We start from the raw sequence: 17938 nt of genomic DNA on the forward strand, positions 1-17938 counted from the left end.
AGAACAAGAGAAAAGAAAACCATTTAGGTGTCAACCCTGATGCCTAGGGAAATGAGAACAGAAACACCGGATGATGCCAGATTGATTTGTGTCTCCTGTCCAGAGAAGGCCAAGGAAAGGGGTGAGAAGCAGGCAGCAGTGACTTTTCCCTGGGAGGATGAAAATCTCTGTTTCCTGAATCAATGCACGGACAGGAAGAGAAGCAGGACGGGTTCCTGTGACAGAAAGCAATTCAAATAGGTGAAATGAACTTGTTTGGTTTTGACTGTTGTTGCTGTTCTAGATCTTGCTGGGATCTTCATGGATTCGCTTGCTGCAGCATACACAAGGTTTGGGTTTAATCTCTTCCAAAAGCTGAATAAGACAAAAGATGGCAACATCTTCTTTTCCCCCGTGGGCATTTCAGCTGCCATCGGCATGCTCGTCTTCGGGACCCAAGGAGCCACCGCGGCCCAGTTACGGAAGGTAAGGAAGCTGTCCAGGCAGGCTCGTCTCTGGGGGCAGCCCTCCGGCATTACCCTGAAATGGGGCTAGGCAACAGAGAATCCAAGTGAAGGCACAGGACAATTGCAGGTCTATGAGGGAAGTCCTCCTCCCTCTCCAAATATCGCCAAGCCATCTGCTCCCTGGTGCTTGAAATTCCTTTGAGGGGGTGCTGAGTGAGTGGCCTTGTCCAAAGTCTTTAACCTCACTACTAAAGACACAGCATGAAGAACAAAACCTACTGGAAGAAGTTGCGTAATCCCCACTAGCCTATAAAAGACGCATCAAAGATCAGTACATGAAAGGATTAACCAATGTAGGTGAGATCAATGGGCAATCCAGACCTGTGCATGATTTTGCAAGGAGAGAAATGCTACCTGTCTACCACTGAAGTTTCTTGAACAAACATTCAACACCCCCAGACTGATTCTATGTGAGGGTTTCTCTATTCTGACCACAACCATAATATATTCTGTCCTTCCAGATGCTCTCTTCTGAAAAAGAGGCAGGGAACTCAAGAATCAAAGCCGAAGAAAAAAAGGTGAGGAGATATGTGTTACAGTCTTCAGTAAGTCTGCTATGTTGATATGGGCTCCCTGGGAAAATGTGTAGGAGGGGTAATAGTTTATGCTTGTTTTTAATCACTGCAGCCAAGTAGGGTTGCTGCTATTATATAGTAACAAACCCTTAATATATATATATTTTTTTTTTAAACGTTTTTATTTATTCTTGAGACAGAGAGAGACAGAGCATGAATGGGGGAGGGTCACAGAGAGAGGGAGACACAGAATCTGAAACAGGCTCCAGGCTCTGAGCTGTCAGCACAGAGCCCGATGCGGGGCTCGAACTCACGTACAGTGAGATCATGACCTGAGCCGAAGTCAAACACTCAACCGACCGAGCCACCCAGGCGCCCCAACAAACCCTTAATATTAAGAGGAGATTTTAACTTTATTTTAAAAAATTTTTTTAATGTTTATTTCCTTTTGAGAGAGAGAGAGGGAGAGAGAGAGAATGAGTGCAAGAGAAGGAGACACAGAATCCGAAGCAGGCTCCAGGCTCTGAGCTGTCAGCACAGAACCCAACACGGGGCTTGAATCCACGAACCGCGAGATCATGACCTGAGCCGAAGTCGAATGTTTAAACCGACTGAACCACCCAGGTGCCCCAAGAGGAGACTTTAACTTTAAAGCACCTTGACCACTCCGATTTAAATATGCATGGACTGAAAAGTCCCTATGGCAGAGTGAATGGGTTTAGGAGTTAAACAGATTTGAGTTCAAAGCCTGAGCCAGTCACTTAACCAGCCATGCTACTTTGGGTAAGCTATTCATTTTCTTTGAGCCTCTATGAAGTACCCAGTGGAGGTCTGGAACATACTGCTGACTCACCCAGTAATAATGGCGGTAGTAGGCGATACTATCACTACATTCTATTTTTATTTTAAGCTCCCTTGCTGATATTTTACATTAACGATGTATTAGCACAGGACCAATGACTTCTTAGGGTCACTTCTGGCTCTAGGGTTGTAGTATTGCTCCTCAAAGGACAATCTGCTCGAACATGGGACAGTCCAGAGGTCAGGGCTGGCATCTGGGGATGGTTAGAGCTCTCGGGGTGGGGGAAGGCACATCTACCCTGACAGTAGTCATGGCTCGGCACCAGATGCTCATAAAATCGTGGCTCCAATCACCCAGCAATCCGAGCTGTTCATTTCACAGTCCCACATAGCCAGGTTGTCTGGTTGGCTCTGGGGCATATGTGGAGAGTCAGGCTTCCTTACAAAGTTTGTGTAACAGAACTGGGTCAGATAGCTGCTCCACTGTCCACTTGACCATGGAGCACAGTTGTTTTCAGAGCACTCTCCCTCCCAAGCATGGTAGCCTGGACAGAATCTTTGCAGGAATTAGAAAAAGGAATGCCCCCTTGGGGGGTGACGGTTGAATTTCAGCTTTGTGCAGGGCACAACCTGTACAAGTCTGCATAGCAACTCTGTCCACACCTCAGGACTTTTCTGGGACCCACAGAAGCATGAAGGAGAATAGAATTACTGACTGAAAGGACATTAGGACTGAGGCATGTCTTGGAGGCCACATGCTCTAATCTCCTCTTTCAATAGATGAGAAAGCAGAGGAGTACAGTGATTTGCTCAAAGACATGCCAGATGCACATTTCATTATCACATAAACTTAGAGTATTCTGAACCTTGCTTTTAAAAATTGAAGATAAAATTTTAAGATATCATGTACAAAAGGTATTAGGAATTCTTATACACTTCTGCAATTCTGAATAATGCAATTCTGAATACCTTTTAACTCTCCCTTCTAGTGTAAGAAATAAACTATTGAGGGGGCACCTGGGTGGCTCAGTCGGTTGGGCGGCTGACTTCGGCTTAGGTCATGATCTTGCAGTCTGTGAGTTTGAGCCCCGTGTCGGGCTCTGTGCTGACAGCTTGGAGCCTGGAGCCTGCTCTGAATTCTGTGTCTCCCTCTTTTTCTGCCCCTTCCCCATTCACACTGTCTCTGTCTTTCAAAAATGAATGTTAAAAAATAATAATAATAAAAAAGAAATAAACTATTGACAAATTAGCTAATGCCCCCAAGTACTTTCCTTGAACACATTCCCAGCCTTTCCTGAAAGAAGAAGTTCCACTATCCTGAACTTGGTGTTTGTTGTTTCTGTATTATTTCATTGCATGTATTTTTTTTTAAATTTTATTATTCTTTGAAACCTCATTATTTTGGGCTCAGGATTGTATTTATAAGATTCATTTATTTTAGGTGGATACTTGTAGCCATTGATGATTCATTTTCATGGCTATTAACCCACTGATCCTGTTCATAGGTGATTTCTTTCTTGTTTCCTTTCTTCCTTCTTATTAAAAACAGATGACCCTTCTTATACAAGCCTTGTAGTTTCCCTGGATGAGAGTCTCTCTAGTCCTGAGCTTTCAAATATGGTAGCCACTGAATTGGCTATAGAGTATTTGAAATATACCTAGTTCAAACTGAAAGGTGCTGTAAGTGTCAAATATACATCACATTTCAAGATCTTAGTATGAGCAAATAATGTTGAAGGAAAACTGTTTTACTACTCACAACACTTCTAACACCGAATGTGTGAGTTTCCTTGTATTAAACAATTTTGACACTAACTGCATGAAGTCAGTGCAGACCCCACACGTTAAAGAGCTCCATTCCACAAGACTTGCCCTACTTCAGATGCTAATTGCAAGGAAGTAGGTTCCCAGATTATTCACACTTCTGCCCAACTTGGCTACAAATCAGAGGACCCCATTACCCCCTACTCAAATTTGATAATTTTCTATAATGGCTCACAGAACTTAGGGAAACACTGGTTTCTTGTAAAGAATACAAACAAATAGCCAGATGAAGAGGTATATAGGGTGAAGTCTCAGATTTTCCCAAGAGTTTGGGGTGCACCACCCTCCTAGAACGTGGATGTGTTCACCAACCCAGAAGGTCTTTAAATGCTGTAGTTTAGGGATTTTTATGAAAGCTTTATCATAGAGGCACTTTCAGTGATTAGCTCTACCTCCAGCCCCTCTCCTTTCCCTGGAGGATGGGAGATGGGACTGAAAATTCCAAGCTTCTAATTATGGTTTGGTCTTTTCCAATGACCAGCCCCCATCCTGAAGTTGTTAGAACAACAGATGCCCCTATCACCCAGGAAATTCCAAGGAATTTAGGAGTTCTGTGTCAGGAACTGGGATCAAAGAGAAAATATCGAAAGAAAAGATGCTTCCTAGCACCCAGGAATTTGTAGTCAGCAAATTACAAGGTTTAGGAGCTCTGTGTTAGACACCGGAGAAACAGACCAAGTATACATTTTTTTATCATGTCACAGATAAAAAACATCTTGTTAATTTTTATATATTATTTTTGTTGAAATAATATATACTTGTATATTTATATATATATAATTATGTATTATAGTTATGTCAAAATGATGTTCTAGATATATTTGGTTTGATAAAATATAATACTACGTTTGATTTTATCTGCTTTTTACTTTTAAGAATGTAGTCACTAGAAAATTTAAGATTATATATGTGGCTGGGGCGCCTGGGTGGTTCAGTTGGTAAAGCATCTGACTCAAGAAATGATCCTGAGGTTGTGGGATCAAGCCCCACATCAGGCCCCATGCTGAGTGTGGAGCCTACTTAAGATTCTCTCTCTCTCCTCTGCCCCTCTCCCCCACTCACGCTCTCTCCCTCTCTAAAATAATAAAAACTTTTAAAAAAAGATTATATATGTGGCTCACATTTGTGGCTTGCATTATATTTCTATGGGGCAACACTGGTCTATAGTACGTATCTGGAAGGTAGGGTGTATGTATGTTCAACTTTATTAAATATCACCAAACTGTTTGCCAAGGGGATCATACCAATATCTGTACCACTTGGCAGTGTATATTGGCCCATTTCATACAGTTGTACAGAGAGAGTGGGACCTGAAACCCCACTGGCCTTGAAGTCACCAGTCATTGATATTCAGGGATAGTTGACCCTTGAACAACATGGGGTTGAATGGCACAGGTCCACTTAGATGCAGATCTTTTTTTTGATAAATACAGTACTGTAAATGTATTTTCTCTTCCTTATGACTTTCTTAATAACATTGTCTTTTATTGAGCTTACTTTATTATAAAAATACAGCATATCATATATATAACATATATATTGTTTTGATTTTGAAGATTGAGAAGACAGAAGAGATACATCACCAATTCCAAGAGTTTTTGAGTGAGATAGGCAAATCCACTAATGGTTATGAACTAAGAATAGCCAACAGGCTCTTTGGAGAAAAGACATACCTCTTCCTTCAAGTAAGTTTAGCTGTATCCACCACATCTGTGAGTGGTATTCATGAATGGCCGATGGCCCATTTAGGACTGTGGGTCCTGGAGGCATACTGCCTGAGCTGACTGCCTGGCTCAGTCCACATCACTGGGTGTCCCCCTGCCTGTTCTCCAGACATTCAGGCCCTTTGGGAGCTTCTTTTTAATTCTGGCAGTCTAAATCTGCTTTTTGCCTTAACCCTATCGTACCTGCCAAAAACGTGCCTGGAAGTACTCAGAAGTGATTTTCCCAGGTCCTAAGACACCCTGATAACAATGTCAGCCATCTTTAATGTACAGACACATTTTTTAGAGATGTTGGAAATGGATAAACTGAATTTCCGTTTTTCAAAATAAATTAAATTTTCAACCTCCTTCTATTCTTTCCCTGTTCCTCCTAAAGAAATACTTAGATTATGTGGAAAAATATTACCACGCTTCTCTGGAACCTGTTGACTTTGTAAATGCAGCAGACGAAAGTCGAAAGAAGATTAATTCCTGGGTCGAAAGCCAAACAAAGGGTACAGTATGGATGGGTCATTCATCATAAAATGCTTCTTGAGCACCTGCTCTGAGCTGGACACTCATAGGGTGCCAGGGTGCACAAGCCTTTGGGGGGTTCAGACTTGAGATAAGTTTGTTAGGGTTAGAAGGGCAGGGCTAGGCATGAGGAGTGGGAGAAGACACTACAGAGAGTGGAATAGTCTCAGCAAATGGGAGAGAGCCAAGGGGGCCCCAGGGAGGGACCAAAGGAAGCCAGCTCCATAACGAAGAATGATTTGAACATGGCTGTGCCTCACAGTATCTTCGGGACTCCTGAAACTGGACCCGTGTCTGTGTTGGGTTCACATCTTTTCCTTTATATGAGAGCCTTTCTTTTAGTCTGGGTCTGTAAGAGGAAATGTCATAGAGTGTCTCCTTTCTCTTGTCAAGTGAGAGACATTTAGCTCTCCTCCCACCAAGATCTTTATGGCCTCCAGCTGGGGCTTCCTGGCCTTCATCTCCACTAGAGCATCATGCTGGGACGGTAACAACTTTCAGCCCCATCCTCAGCACAGAACTTGACAAAGCCTCACTTCATGCTCTCTCCTTATCCCCTAGTATGAGCCAAACACACAAGAAATACCAGAGAGGACTATTTAATATGGAAATACACTTGGGGGTGGGGGGCAATAGCTGATACTTTAGTGTTAGAATTTCAGAATACATTTTTTAAAATTCCAGTTATCAGGAAGACATTATTATTTCACAATACAATTTTTCCATCTTTATACTTAGACCAAAAAATAAAATAAAATTTGAAGAGCAGGAAAAAAGGAGGGTCTATCAAAGGGTTGACTGATGGCAATATTCTTCAGAATTTAGTGTGGGAGGGGCTAAACCCAGAGACAAAAACATCAGTTTCTTTTCCAATAATATAATAAATCCCTAAATTTTGGGTGGTAACTATATCAAATGGGTAAAAATAAGAGCTTACACTTACTGCGTGCTTCTTATGAGCTGGAGAGCGCTCCAAGTGCTCTACACGTATTAAGTCATCTACTCCTCATAACCACTCCATGAGGCAGGTTTTATTCCTGTTTTGCAGATGTGGAAACTGAGGCACAGCAAGCTTAAATAACTTGCCCAAGATTCCTCAACTGGTAAGAAGCAAAACTGGATGCTAACAGAGGCAGTCCGGTCCCAGAACCTGAACGCTTAACCATCGTACTTCAATTTATCCAATGGGACACACGGGCTGTGGGCAAAGCGAGGGCCTCCCTACAACCCTGCCAGCAAACCCTTTGTCGGCAAGGCCCTCAGGTGCTGGCCTGGCTGAGATTTTAGTGACGAGTCAAGTCCACCTTCATCATATCTGCCTTGCCTAGCACTTGTGATTTTGAAGACGGGCCAACTTTGTTGTTGTTGTTGTTCATTTGCAGAAAAAATCAAGGACCTGTTTCCAGATGGTTCTCTAGACAGCTTCACCAAGCTGGCGCTGGTGAACACAGTTTATTTTAAAGGGCAATGGGACAGGGAGTTTAAGAAAGAAAATACCAAAGAGGAAGAGTTTTGGCTGAATAAGGTATGGCCCCTAATTTATGTATGTGATGTGTTGACACGTGGAACGTACACCCTAAAGCCCTACTTGAGCAAACGAACGTGGTAGACAGCAAATACTGACTGGAGGCCCTGATCTTTAGCACTATTTTTGGGGGAGCCAATCACTTTGGTGGGCGAACCTGGCTGTCTTCCGCCTCCTCTGACACTGCACGCTCTATTGCTTTGTTGCAGAGTGCGAGCAAATGTGTGCCGATGATGACACAGACCCATACCTACAGCTTCACTTTCCTGGAGGACTTACAAGCCAAGATTCTGGGAATTCCGTATAGAAACAATGACCTAAGCCTGTGTGTGTTGCTGCCCAATGACACAGATGGCCTGGAGAAGGTAACACCTTGCATCTCCCCAGTCTTGCTTTCATCTCCTGAGGCTTTGTGTCCCAAAGCTTGTTTCTGGGTAAGCTTGGAAACACGACTACTGATCTGGAGCTGGTGACGAGCAGACACTGTTCCTTACTCTGTGCAGCAGCTACAGACGGACGTCTAAAAAGGGGCATTAAGCAGTATCGGGTTTCCAGAAAACAACCAATACCGAAATAGTTGGGGATGAGCGAACACGAACATTTAAGGTCATATGGGAGTTCCAAAGATCAGCGACTATTCTGAGAAATGGTTGATCTCTGTGCACCTTTTCCCCAGAAAAGAACGGCATTTGCACATACGGCAAATTTTGCATCCTGTTCAGTAGGCTATTAGACTTCCTGAATTTCTTTCTTGGAACTTTAATTTCTTTTTATTTGTTTAAAAAAATTTTTAAGTGTCTTGATTTATTTTGAGAGAGAGGGCACAAGTGGGGGAGGAACAGAGAGAGAGGGAGAGAGAGAGAATCCCAACAGGCTCTGCTGTTAGCACAGAGCCTGATGTGGGGCTCTCAGACTCATGAACAGTGAGATCATGACCTGAACCAAAATAGAGTCGATCGCTTAACTGACTGAGCCACCCAGACACCCCTAATTTCTTTTTAAAGATTTTATTTTATTTTTTTTTTGGAGCAGTTTTGGTTCACAGCAAAATTAAGAGGAAGGTACAGAGATTTCCCATTTCCTCCCTGCCCCCACATACACAGTCTCCTCCATAATCAACATCACTTACCAGAGTGGTAATTTTTTTAATCCAAAGATGAACCTCCATTGACACATAATAATCGCTCCAAATCCATAAGATCTTTAATCTTGAACCCTTTGATTTAGTCCCCCTTCATTTAAACCTAGTCTAAGATAGCTCCAAAAAGAGGTCCAGTACATGGAAAGAACTTGATAAATGATGGATGCTATATTATTATGATACTAGATGCTGTTCTCTGGCTGTGAAACATCTCTAGTTGCTTTGCATGTTGGAAAAATTTGGGATAGCAGAATGGCAATATGTATGAAAGCTTTAAGAGTATTCATACTCTGACTCCAAAATTCCAGTTCAGAAGAAACAAAATTGCTTTTCTGAGTCAAATCAGTAATTTCTGCATTAAATATACTAAGATACCTAGTTCAAAATTCATTATCACCATCATCATCATCATCATCATCATCATCATCATCGCTATTTTCAGATCCACAATATCTATCAGCATCTATCATGCTGCATACTTACTAGATGATCGTAAAATGAGTGGATGAATGTTTGGCAAAATTTATCAGCTCAATGGAAGTATTATCTATCAGTCTGAAGATATTTAGGAGAGATACAGACCTCTGAAAAAGTTTACATTAAAACAAGTAACATGGACATCCACTGTAATTGCAACTATGTAAATATATATATCATGTTAAGTAGACATATATATTATGTAAGGTATATTATTACATATTTATTACAGATAATTCATATAAATATATGACTTATTCTATATAAATTATACATTATGTATGCATAAAAGAGTACAGGGGAATAGTAAAAAATGAAATAATATGTGGATTGATAGAATAAGAAACACCTTATTTCTCATCCTTAAAAATTCATTTACTACTACTGAGTTTTCACATACATAAAGATGAATAAAGAAGTATAAGACAAGTGCCTGCTATAAAGACAACGGTCTAGTGGAATAACATTTCTTTTGTGCATTATTAAAATTAATCATTTCTAACAGCTTCAAATCAGTGTTACAGTGTTCTAACTTTGTGTCGATAATCATACCACTTTTCCTGCATAGATTATAGATCAAGTAACTCCAGAAAATTTAGTAGAGTGGACTAACCCGGGGCATATGGAAGAAAGGAACGTGACCTTGCACTTACCGCGGTTTGAAGTGGAAGATGGGTACGATCTGGAGGCCCTGGAGGCCGTCTTGGCAGCCATGGGGCCGGCAGACGCTTTCAGCGAGTACAGAACGGACTCTCCGGGGCTGTCCTCACACTCCGGGCTGCAGGTGAAGAAGTTCCTGCACAGGGCCTTTGTGGCGGTCACCGAGGAAGGGACTGAGGCCGCAGCAGGCACCGGTGTGGGCTTTGCTCTCACACTGGCGCCGGGTTATGAACATTTTCATTGCAATCACCCTTTCCTGTTCTTCGTCAGGCACAATGAGTCCAACAGCATCCTCTTCTTCGGTAGATTCTCTTCTCCTTAGGACAGTCATGGCCTTGGTGGAAAACCAGTGTTAGAGTATCAGTTAAGACTACGGACATAGCCCGTTCTTTAAGAAAAATTGTCTTACTTGCTTGCATTCCAATCTTACCATCAAAATCAATGACCCGGTGACTGTAACAGGGTGCGTGTGCTTATAATTCTCCTTAAAGCTGAAACATCCTTTTGTTTGTGCTCGGTAAAAACCAAGTTAAATCGAGGCTCGGTAATAATCTGTTGATTTCTTTTGGAAGTAAATCAACCTCTTGTGGTTTTGTGTACTAATGGCGAGAAACAGACTCTTCAGAAAAGACACAGACTAGTGATTCTGGGAGTCCCTCTAGTTCCAATAGTTTGATGTAATACACAAATAAAACAGTAATTAAAAAAATTTTTTTTTAACATTTATTTATTTTTGAGACAGAGAGACAGAGCATGAATGGGGGAGGTTTTTTTTTTTTTTTTTTAACGTTTGTTTATTTTTGAGAGAGAGAGAATGAATGGGGTAGGGTCAGAGAGGGAGGGAGACACAGAATCTGAAACAGACTCCAGGCTCCGAGCTGTTAGCACAGAGCCCCAAGCGGGGCTGGAACTCATGGACCGCGAGATCATGACCTGAGCCAGTCGGAAGCTCAACTGAGCCACTCAGGCGCGCCTAAATAAAACAGTAATTTACTCGATTCATGTGTTACTTTTTTCTTTCTCGGCAAGTGCAGCAAAGTGCATAGAAGAAAGAGGATTTAGAAGGATGTCAGCAAAACATAAATTCAGGCTTAAAGCCAGGAAAAAATAAAACAATGTATCAGACAAAGGATTCCCATATTTTCATCTTCTCTTCAAATGGAGCATATTATCTGTTGTCAGTTGTGTAAGCCTTTTGATATTGTGAAATAAAGGCGATTTTGAGAAGATACATATTGTAGCCTATCAATTATTTTTAACAGCTCTATTGAACTGTAATTTACCTACTATAAAATCCACGCTTTGGAAATTTATGGTTCAATGATTTTTGGTAGATTTCTATAGTTGTGCATCTGTTACCACAATCCAGTTTTGGAACATATCCATCATCCTACAATGTTTCCCTGATGCTTGTTTCCATCCCCAATCCCAGGCAACTATTGATGTGTTTTCTGTATTTGTAAAATTTTCTTTGATATTTCATATAAATGAAATTGTTAAATATGTAGGTTTTTTTTTTTGCATCTGACTTCTTAGCATAAGATTTTCAAGGTTCCTCCAAGTTATAGCATAAATCAATACTTCATTCTTTTTATGGCTGAGTAATATTCTGTTACATGGATATTTCAGATTTTGTTTATCCATTCATCAACTGATGAACATTTATATTGTTTCTGCTTTTTGGCTATTGTGAATAGCTCAGCTATGAACATTTTGTATACAAGTTTTGTGTGGACACATATTTCCATTTCTCTTGGGTACATACCTAGAAATGGGATTAGTGCCTTTGTGTTTGTCATTTTGAGGAACAGCCAAATTGTTTTCCAGAGGGGCTGCAACCATTTTACAATCTCATAGCAATGTAGGAGGGTACCAATTTCTACTCCTCTTCGCCAATACTTGTTACAGCCGCTCTTTTTCATTTTAGCTGTCCTGGTGATTGTGAAGCAGTATCTGACAGTTTTATGGCGTCTTTTGAAGTGCAGAGTCTAATGTAGCAATATTATCTTTGAAGGATAATGTTTTTGGTGTATCTAGGAAACTCTTTCCCTAATCCAAGTTTACAAAGATTTTCTCCTGTTTTCTTCCAGAAGTTTTACAGTTTTAACTCTTCCATTTAAATCCATGGTCCATTTCTGCGTGTGTGTGTGTGTCTGTGTCGTGAGGTAAGGTCTAGGTTATGATTTTTTTTGTATACAGATGTATCATTATCCACAGCATCATTTATCAAAAAGACAATTCTTTCTTCACTGAATTGTCTGGGTACCTTTATTGAAATCAATTAGCCATAAATATAAGGTTTTATTTCTGGTGTCTCAATTTTGTTCTGTTGATTTATATGCTTACTGATATGACCATACTGCATTGTCTTGATTACTATAACTTTGTAGTAAATTTTGAAATCAGTGAGTGTAATTACTTTGTTCTTTTTCAGAATCCTTTTTGGTTAGACTAGGTCTTGTGCATTTTCATGTAAAATTGAGAATCAGTTTGTCAATTTATTTAAAAAGCCTACTGGAATTTTGATAGGAATGGCATTAAATCTATGGACCAATTTGTTCAATACTGAATTTTCTAATCCATGAATATCAAATGTCTCTCCATTTACTTAGTAATTTCATTTCTTTCAGCAATATTTTATAGATTTAAGTGTACAAATCCTTTTTTCATTGAATTTATTTTGACAATTTTTGATGCTATGGTGAATGGGATCATTTTAATTTGGATATCAAATCATTAGGTTGTATACCTTAAATATGTACACATTTATTACACATAAAATAAGAATAAAAGAAGCATGAAATAAGATGTTTAAAGGAATTTAAAAAGGAATTTAAAAGGAGTGTTAATGGGTATTTTGTTGAGTGATTTTTTTTCTTTTTTAATGTTTATTTATTTTTGAGCAAGCGAGAGAGAGAGAGAGAGAGAGAGAGAGAGCGGGTGAGGGGCAGAGAGAAAGAGAGGGAGACATAATCCGAAGCAGGCTCCAGGCTCTGCACTGTCAGCACAGAGCCTGATGTGGGGCTTGAACCCACGAACCATGAGATTATGACCTGAGTCGAAGTCAGACACTTAACCGACTGAGCCACCCAGGTGCCCCTAAACTGAAGTTTATTTAAAAAGGCAAGGAAGCAAGGGAGGAGGTGATTCATCTGAGTTATGAGTAATAAGGCTTTAGAAAGTACAGTGGCTCAAAATGCAGGTCGGGATGTTCTGATAAGAAGACAGATATGACAGAGGTGTCACCAACTACAATGGCAGTTCAGGATCTTAACTGGTGCTTGTCCACCAGCCTCAGTGATAGAGCCTCCTCATTCCACATATCCTTGACCAAGCGTCCGGGATCTCTTTTTTTGGTTTCACAAATGTCCTCAATGGAGCTGGGCAGGTCTATAAGATGGCCTTGGGACAAAAAGCCAAGTGACCCAGTTGAGCAACATCCTATTTGGCAAACAGCAGAGGAGCTGTTGGTGAAGTCCTTTCTGGTGCCAATCTGGGTGAGGTTGCTAACCATTAGTACGAAGTAACCACAGTACTAAAGGCCCTTGAAAGGTGACATGTTCTGGGCTTAGCCAATCATTGTTAACTTATCTTCCAGCCACAGTAATCTGTGTAAAGGGTGGGAATGTGGTCTGGGACTTCACATAAAGATGGGAGGAGAGAAGCTCTCTTGAGGGTTACTAGCTGGAAGATAATCTAGGTATTAGCTGAAGTCAAACACTAGTCTTCTCGTGACATAGGAAGCTTTCCTTTATATAGAAGATGAGATCAATACTGAAAACAAGTGATCTGAAAAAAGGAGACATCTATCATGTATCTACCTGCCTACCTACCTATTTACCTACCTACTTACCTACCCACTACCTACCTGTCATGTATCTATGGAGAGAGAACTTGATACACTGTTTTCACCACTCTACCAAAAAAGCAAAACAAAACAAAAAAACCCCTGAGTTTTGTTACTCGGTGCCTGAAGAATCCTGAAGAATATATAGCCCCCTTAGACAAAAGCTTGAAAGATAGCAGGGAAGTTGGGACCCACGTTTTTGGGAATGCCTGAACTCCTAGTTGTTTTGAGGGATTGATTAAAAATATTTTCATCTGCTGCAGATATTGGGAGTGCCAATGGCACAGCCGATATGCTGTAAGAGAAGAGAAATTTCTCAAGAAGAGAAAACTCTCAGAGTTTAATCTTAAAAAAGATTCCACTTGTTTTGCAAGTCAATCTTTTGCTTCTTGTTCTCAGAATGAATTGGATAATTCACATCTGCTCGAAAATAGATAGGTTGGCTAAGATCTCATTGGAAATATAATCGCAGTAGATCAAACTCTATGCATAGGAACGTGTTTACAGGGCGCCTGGGTGGCTCAGTTGGCTAAGTGCCGACTTCAGCTCAGGTCAAGATCTCTCAGTTCTGGGTTCAAGCCCTGCGTTGGGTTTCTGTGCTGACAGCTCAAGCCTGGAGCCTGCTTTGGATTCTGTGTCTCCCTCTCTCTGTCCCTCCCCTGCTCATGCTCTGTCTGTCTGTCTCACTCTTTCAAAAATAAATAAACATTAAAAAAGAAAGAATGGGTTTACAAATAAACACAAGCTCATCAGAATGAGCTCGGAGCTCTATGCACAGGGAAAAAGACACGTGAGATGACTGGGGTTTCAAATATTCTCTTATGCAAGGCATTTCAGGACACTGTCATTTGGGCTTTCATGGTGGTGGACTGCATTCGCACTACTAGTATTTGGGTCAAATGTAAACTACTGCGTATGTTACATTCTTTGGAAGCGACCTGCTTTTCAGGGAAGAGCAGAATGGGTGAAGGAGTGGGTTGATGTTGTGGATGTGTGAACTATGGGGAATCAAATGGGAAGATGCTTCTGAATGAAGACTCAGGAGTCCGATTACCCGAATTTGATTCCCGCCTCCAGCACTGACTGACTGTGCGACTTCCAGGAAGCCTAGAATGTAACCTTTTCTATTGCAATTTCCTCATCTGTAACATCGGGAGATAACTCAGTAAGATAATGCCCTGTCTGGTCATCGCAGAGGTTAAATAAGACTATTTCTACACAGTACTTAAGAAAATGCCTGGCACTTAAATGGTCAATAAATGTAAGCTGCTGCTTCCTCCTCCTCCTGTTTCTCTTTCTCTTCCTTTTCCTCTTCTCTCCCTCCTCCTCCTGCTTCCTTGTTATTGTTCCTCATTGCTCCTCAATCCTCTATGCTGCTACTGTTCATAGTCATCAAATACAGTGATTCTATCAGTTTGTGTCCCAGGAGGCACAAGATGGCACATTCCATTTACTTCGGATTTTTGAAGACACTGTTTTCTACACAAACCTTTTATTTGGAATAGTTTTAGATTTAAAAAGTTGCAAAGATGGTACGGTGAGTTTCCATAAACTCCTTGCCCTAATGTTATCATCTCACAGCACTAGGGCATGTTTGTCAAATCGAAGAAATCAATGTTGGTACATCGGTCACTGTGGCAGGCAGCATTCTACGATTCCACCTGGTGTCCTAGTCAATCCAATACTAATGTAGGTGTTGCTGTGAAGGGAATTTGCAGAAGCAACTGAGAATCCAAATCAGTTCACTTTAGGGAAGGGAAATTACCAGGGTGGGCCTGGTCTAATCCCATGAACCTGTAGCATCTTGGTCTAGAGCTCAGAGACAGGGATGTCAGAGGCAAAGCCCGAGGGATTTGATAGAAGCAAAATTCTCTTGCTAACTTTGAACATGGAGGATGCTATGTGGCGAGGCCCTGAGAGTCTTCAGATGTTTACGGTGACCCTTAACTCACAGACGGTAAGTAAGTGGGAAACTCAGTCTTGTAAGTGCAACAGATAAATTTGACCAACGACCCAGCTGAAGTGTATTCTTCCTCAGAGCCTCTAGAAAGGAGCACAGCCTGGCTGATACTCTGATTCCAGCTTTGTAAGTCCCTGGGGGTAGTCCCTAAATGGGATTTGGTCCCATTGTGCCAGGACTTCTGATCCATAGAGCTGTGTGGGAATATTTTTGGTACTTGATTATGAAGTAATAGAAAATTAACATAATTACTATTGGGTAAACTCCAGGCTTTACCTGGATGTTACCATTAATTTTTTCATTAACGTCCATTAGGTGTTCTAGAATCTAGTACAGAAAATAACAACACGTCTCGTTGTCATATCTCCACAGTCTCCTCTGATCTGTGACAATTTACCAACCTTTTCTTGTTTTTCATGACCTCGGCAGTTTTGAGGGGCACTGGTTTGGTATTTTGTATTTGGGGCTTGCCTGACTTGTTTCCTCATGGTTAGACTGGGGTTCTGGGATTTCTGAAAGAATATCACAGAGGTGAAGTGCCTTCTCATTACATCATATGAGGAAGAACCTGACATGTACGTGACATCACTGGGGATGTTAACCTTGATCTCCTCCTTCAGGTAGAGCCTGTCAGGTTTCTACACTATAAAGTTGCTATTTTCCCCCTTTCGTACTCTATACTCTTTGAAAGCAAGTCACTAAGTTCCATTTATCCTACTGGCGGTGGAGGGATTAAGCTCTATCTTCTGGGGGGGAGAGTATCTACTTATGTTATTTGGGATTTTTCCATAGGAAGGTTCAGAAGAGACTTAAAAAAATTAACAGTTAATTGGCTTGACAGAGATGCAATTTACATAAAATAATTCACCTACTTGAAATGTAGAAGGTGAATCTTCGTAAATGTATGTATCCATGAAAACACCACAACCAAGATGCAGAATATTTCCATTATCCCTGCAAGTTTCTCTTCTTTTGCTTCCCGGTCAACCGCCAGCCCAGCAACTGCTGATCTGCCTTCAATCACGTCAGGGTAGATTTGTCATTTCTAGGGTTTCATTCGAGTGGATTCAGATAGGATATCCTCTTTCGTGCCCCCTTCTTTTTGCTCAGCGTTGTGTTTTTGAGATTCATCAACGTTGCTGAGGTGTCGGTAGTTTGTTACTCTTTACTGACAAACACTATTCTGTTGTCTGGAGAAACCACATCTTGTTTACCCACTTACCCACTGATGGGCTTTTGTGTTGCTTCTGGCATTTGGCCACCATGCATAACACTACTATGCACATTTGTGCGCGTGAGTCTTTATGCAGACGTATGTTTTCATTTAGACATCTAGGAGTGAAATTGCTGTATCATATGATACGTTTAAATTTCTAAGAAATGTTCTCCATGTTCCACTCCTACCAGGAGCGTATGAGCAGCCCAGTCGCTCTGCATTCTCACCCGTGGTTGGTGTGGCCAGTCTTCTCCATCGCACACATTCTAATGGGTGTGCAGGTGTTCTCTCACTGTGGTTCTCTTCTTCGGTAAAGTGTCTGTCCAAAGCGTTTGCCTGTTTCTATTACATTGTCTTGCCGTTGTCGATTTGTAATTGCTCTTAATATATTCTGAATACAAATTCCACGTCAAATATACGGATTGCTTTTCTAACTCTCTTCTTTCATTCCGCCCACCCCCCGCCGTCTGCCCAGGATCCAGTTTATTCTGCCTTGGGGAGAGTGGTGGGTACCACCCTGTGCCAGAAGAGGGAGGGCCTGAGGGTCAGTTAAGGCCCGTGGCAGGACGAGGGTGGCAGGGCATGGCGCTAAGCCCCTGGAATGTGGTGAGGCCAGGCTGGGGCCCCAGAGGTGGCTGTGGGAGGACGGCGCAGATGCCCCTGCTGCCAGAGCGGAAGGCACTGGCTGGGGCTGGGCTGGGGCTCCAGGGCTATGGACCCAAGCCACACAGGCACCCCAGGAAGCGGGGCACAGGGTCATGTGACACGGAACGTGACACAGAGGCACACAGCTCAAGAGTAAGCACACGGACAAGTGGGCAAAGATTCACAGGCCAGAGGGGCACCCAGCCATGGCCAAACACGTGGATAAAATGGCGGTGTCATACCAGACCACAAGGGACACGTGGCACAACAGGACATGTGGACTCGATGGCCACAGAGGGCTGACCTAGGCCATGGAGTGCAAAGGACAGGGTAAGGGGGCTTTTGGGCTCGACTGCACAGCAATCATGGTAAGAGGGCGGCAGGGGCTGGGCTGGAGGTGCCTGGGGGTTAGCACCCCGCGCAGCCCCTCTGGGGCTCAGTCCGTCTTGCACACTTACCTAAGCTGCTTCCACCTCATCACAGACGACCAACAGGATGGCCACGTCCAGGCTGGCCCTGCCCAGGCGGGGGTCAGAGCCCCGGCAGAGCGCCTTGAGCCGCTCACCGCTCACAGTCTGCAGGCG

The 17938-nt window shown here is 42.1% G+C and overlaps 1 protein-coding gene and 1 long non-coding RNA gene across 4 annotated transcripts; one reads left to right on the plus strand and one right to left on the minus strand.

Moving 5' to 3' along the window:
* Positions 1–201: 201 nt before the first annotated feature.
* Positions 202–10008, plus strand: SERPINB13 (serpin family B member 13). Of its 3 annotated transcripts, XM_042910736.1 has the most exons (8): positions 202–465; positions 968–1051; positions 3719–3721; positions 5203–5331; positions 5747–5864; positions 7266–7408; positions 7618–7773; positions 9595–10008. In XM_042910736.1, the coding sequence occupies exons 1-8, from the start codon at positions 301–303 to the stop codon at positions 10006–10008; spliced, it is 1212 nt and encodes a 403-aa protein (XP_042766670.1). In that variant the 5' UTR covers positions 202–300. The 3 variants fall into 3 exon arrangements, with proteins under 3 accessions (XP_042766670.1, XP_042766669.1, XP_042766668.1); XM_042910735.1 differs by lacking the exon at positions 3719–3721 and having other exon boundaries at positions 968–1036; XM_042910734.1 differs by lacking the exon at positions 3719–3721 and having other exon boundaries at positions 284–465; positions 968–1024.
* LOC122203709 lies at positions 9679–17922 on the minus strand. Its single transcript, XR_006195308.1, has 2 exons — positions 17813–17922; positions 9679–10020 (listed from the first exon to the last, which is right to left on the minus strand). It is a non-coding gene; the product is annotated as an uncharacterized LOC122203709 (long non-coding RNA).
* Between the last annotated feature and the right edge of the window lie 16 nt (positions 17923–17938).

Source organism: Panthera leo, chromosome D3 (genome assembly GCF_018350215.1).
Source record: "Panthera leo isolate Ple1 chromosome D3, P.leo_Ple1_pat1.1, whole genome shotgun sequence".
Classification (NCBI taxonomy): domain Eukaryota; kingdom Metazoa; phylum Chordata; class Mammalia; order Carnivora; family Felidae; genus Panthera; species Panthera leo.

Bases quoted from the DNA above. Each gene is read 5' to 3' on its own strand.
- SERPINB13 (XM_042910736.1), top strand. From the start codon at position 301: ATGGATTCGCTTGCTGCAGCATACACAAGGTTTGGGTTTAATCTCTTC. The intron at 5,332-5,746 runs GTAAGTTTAGCT...TTCCTCCTAAAG, and splicing joins AGACATACCTCTTCCTTCAA to AAATACTTAGATTATGTGGA. The intron at 7,774-9,594 runs GTAACACCTTGC...TTTCCTGCATAG, and splicing joins ACACAGATGGCCTGGAGAAG to ATTATAGATCAAGTAACTCC.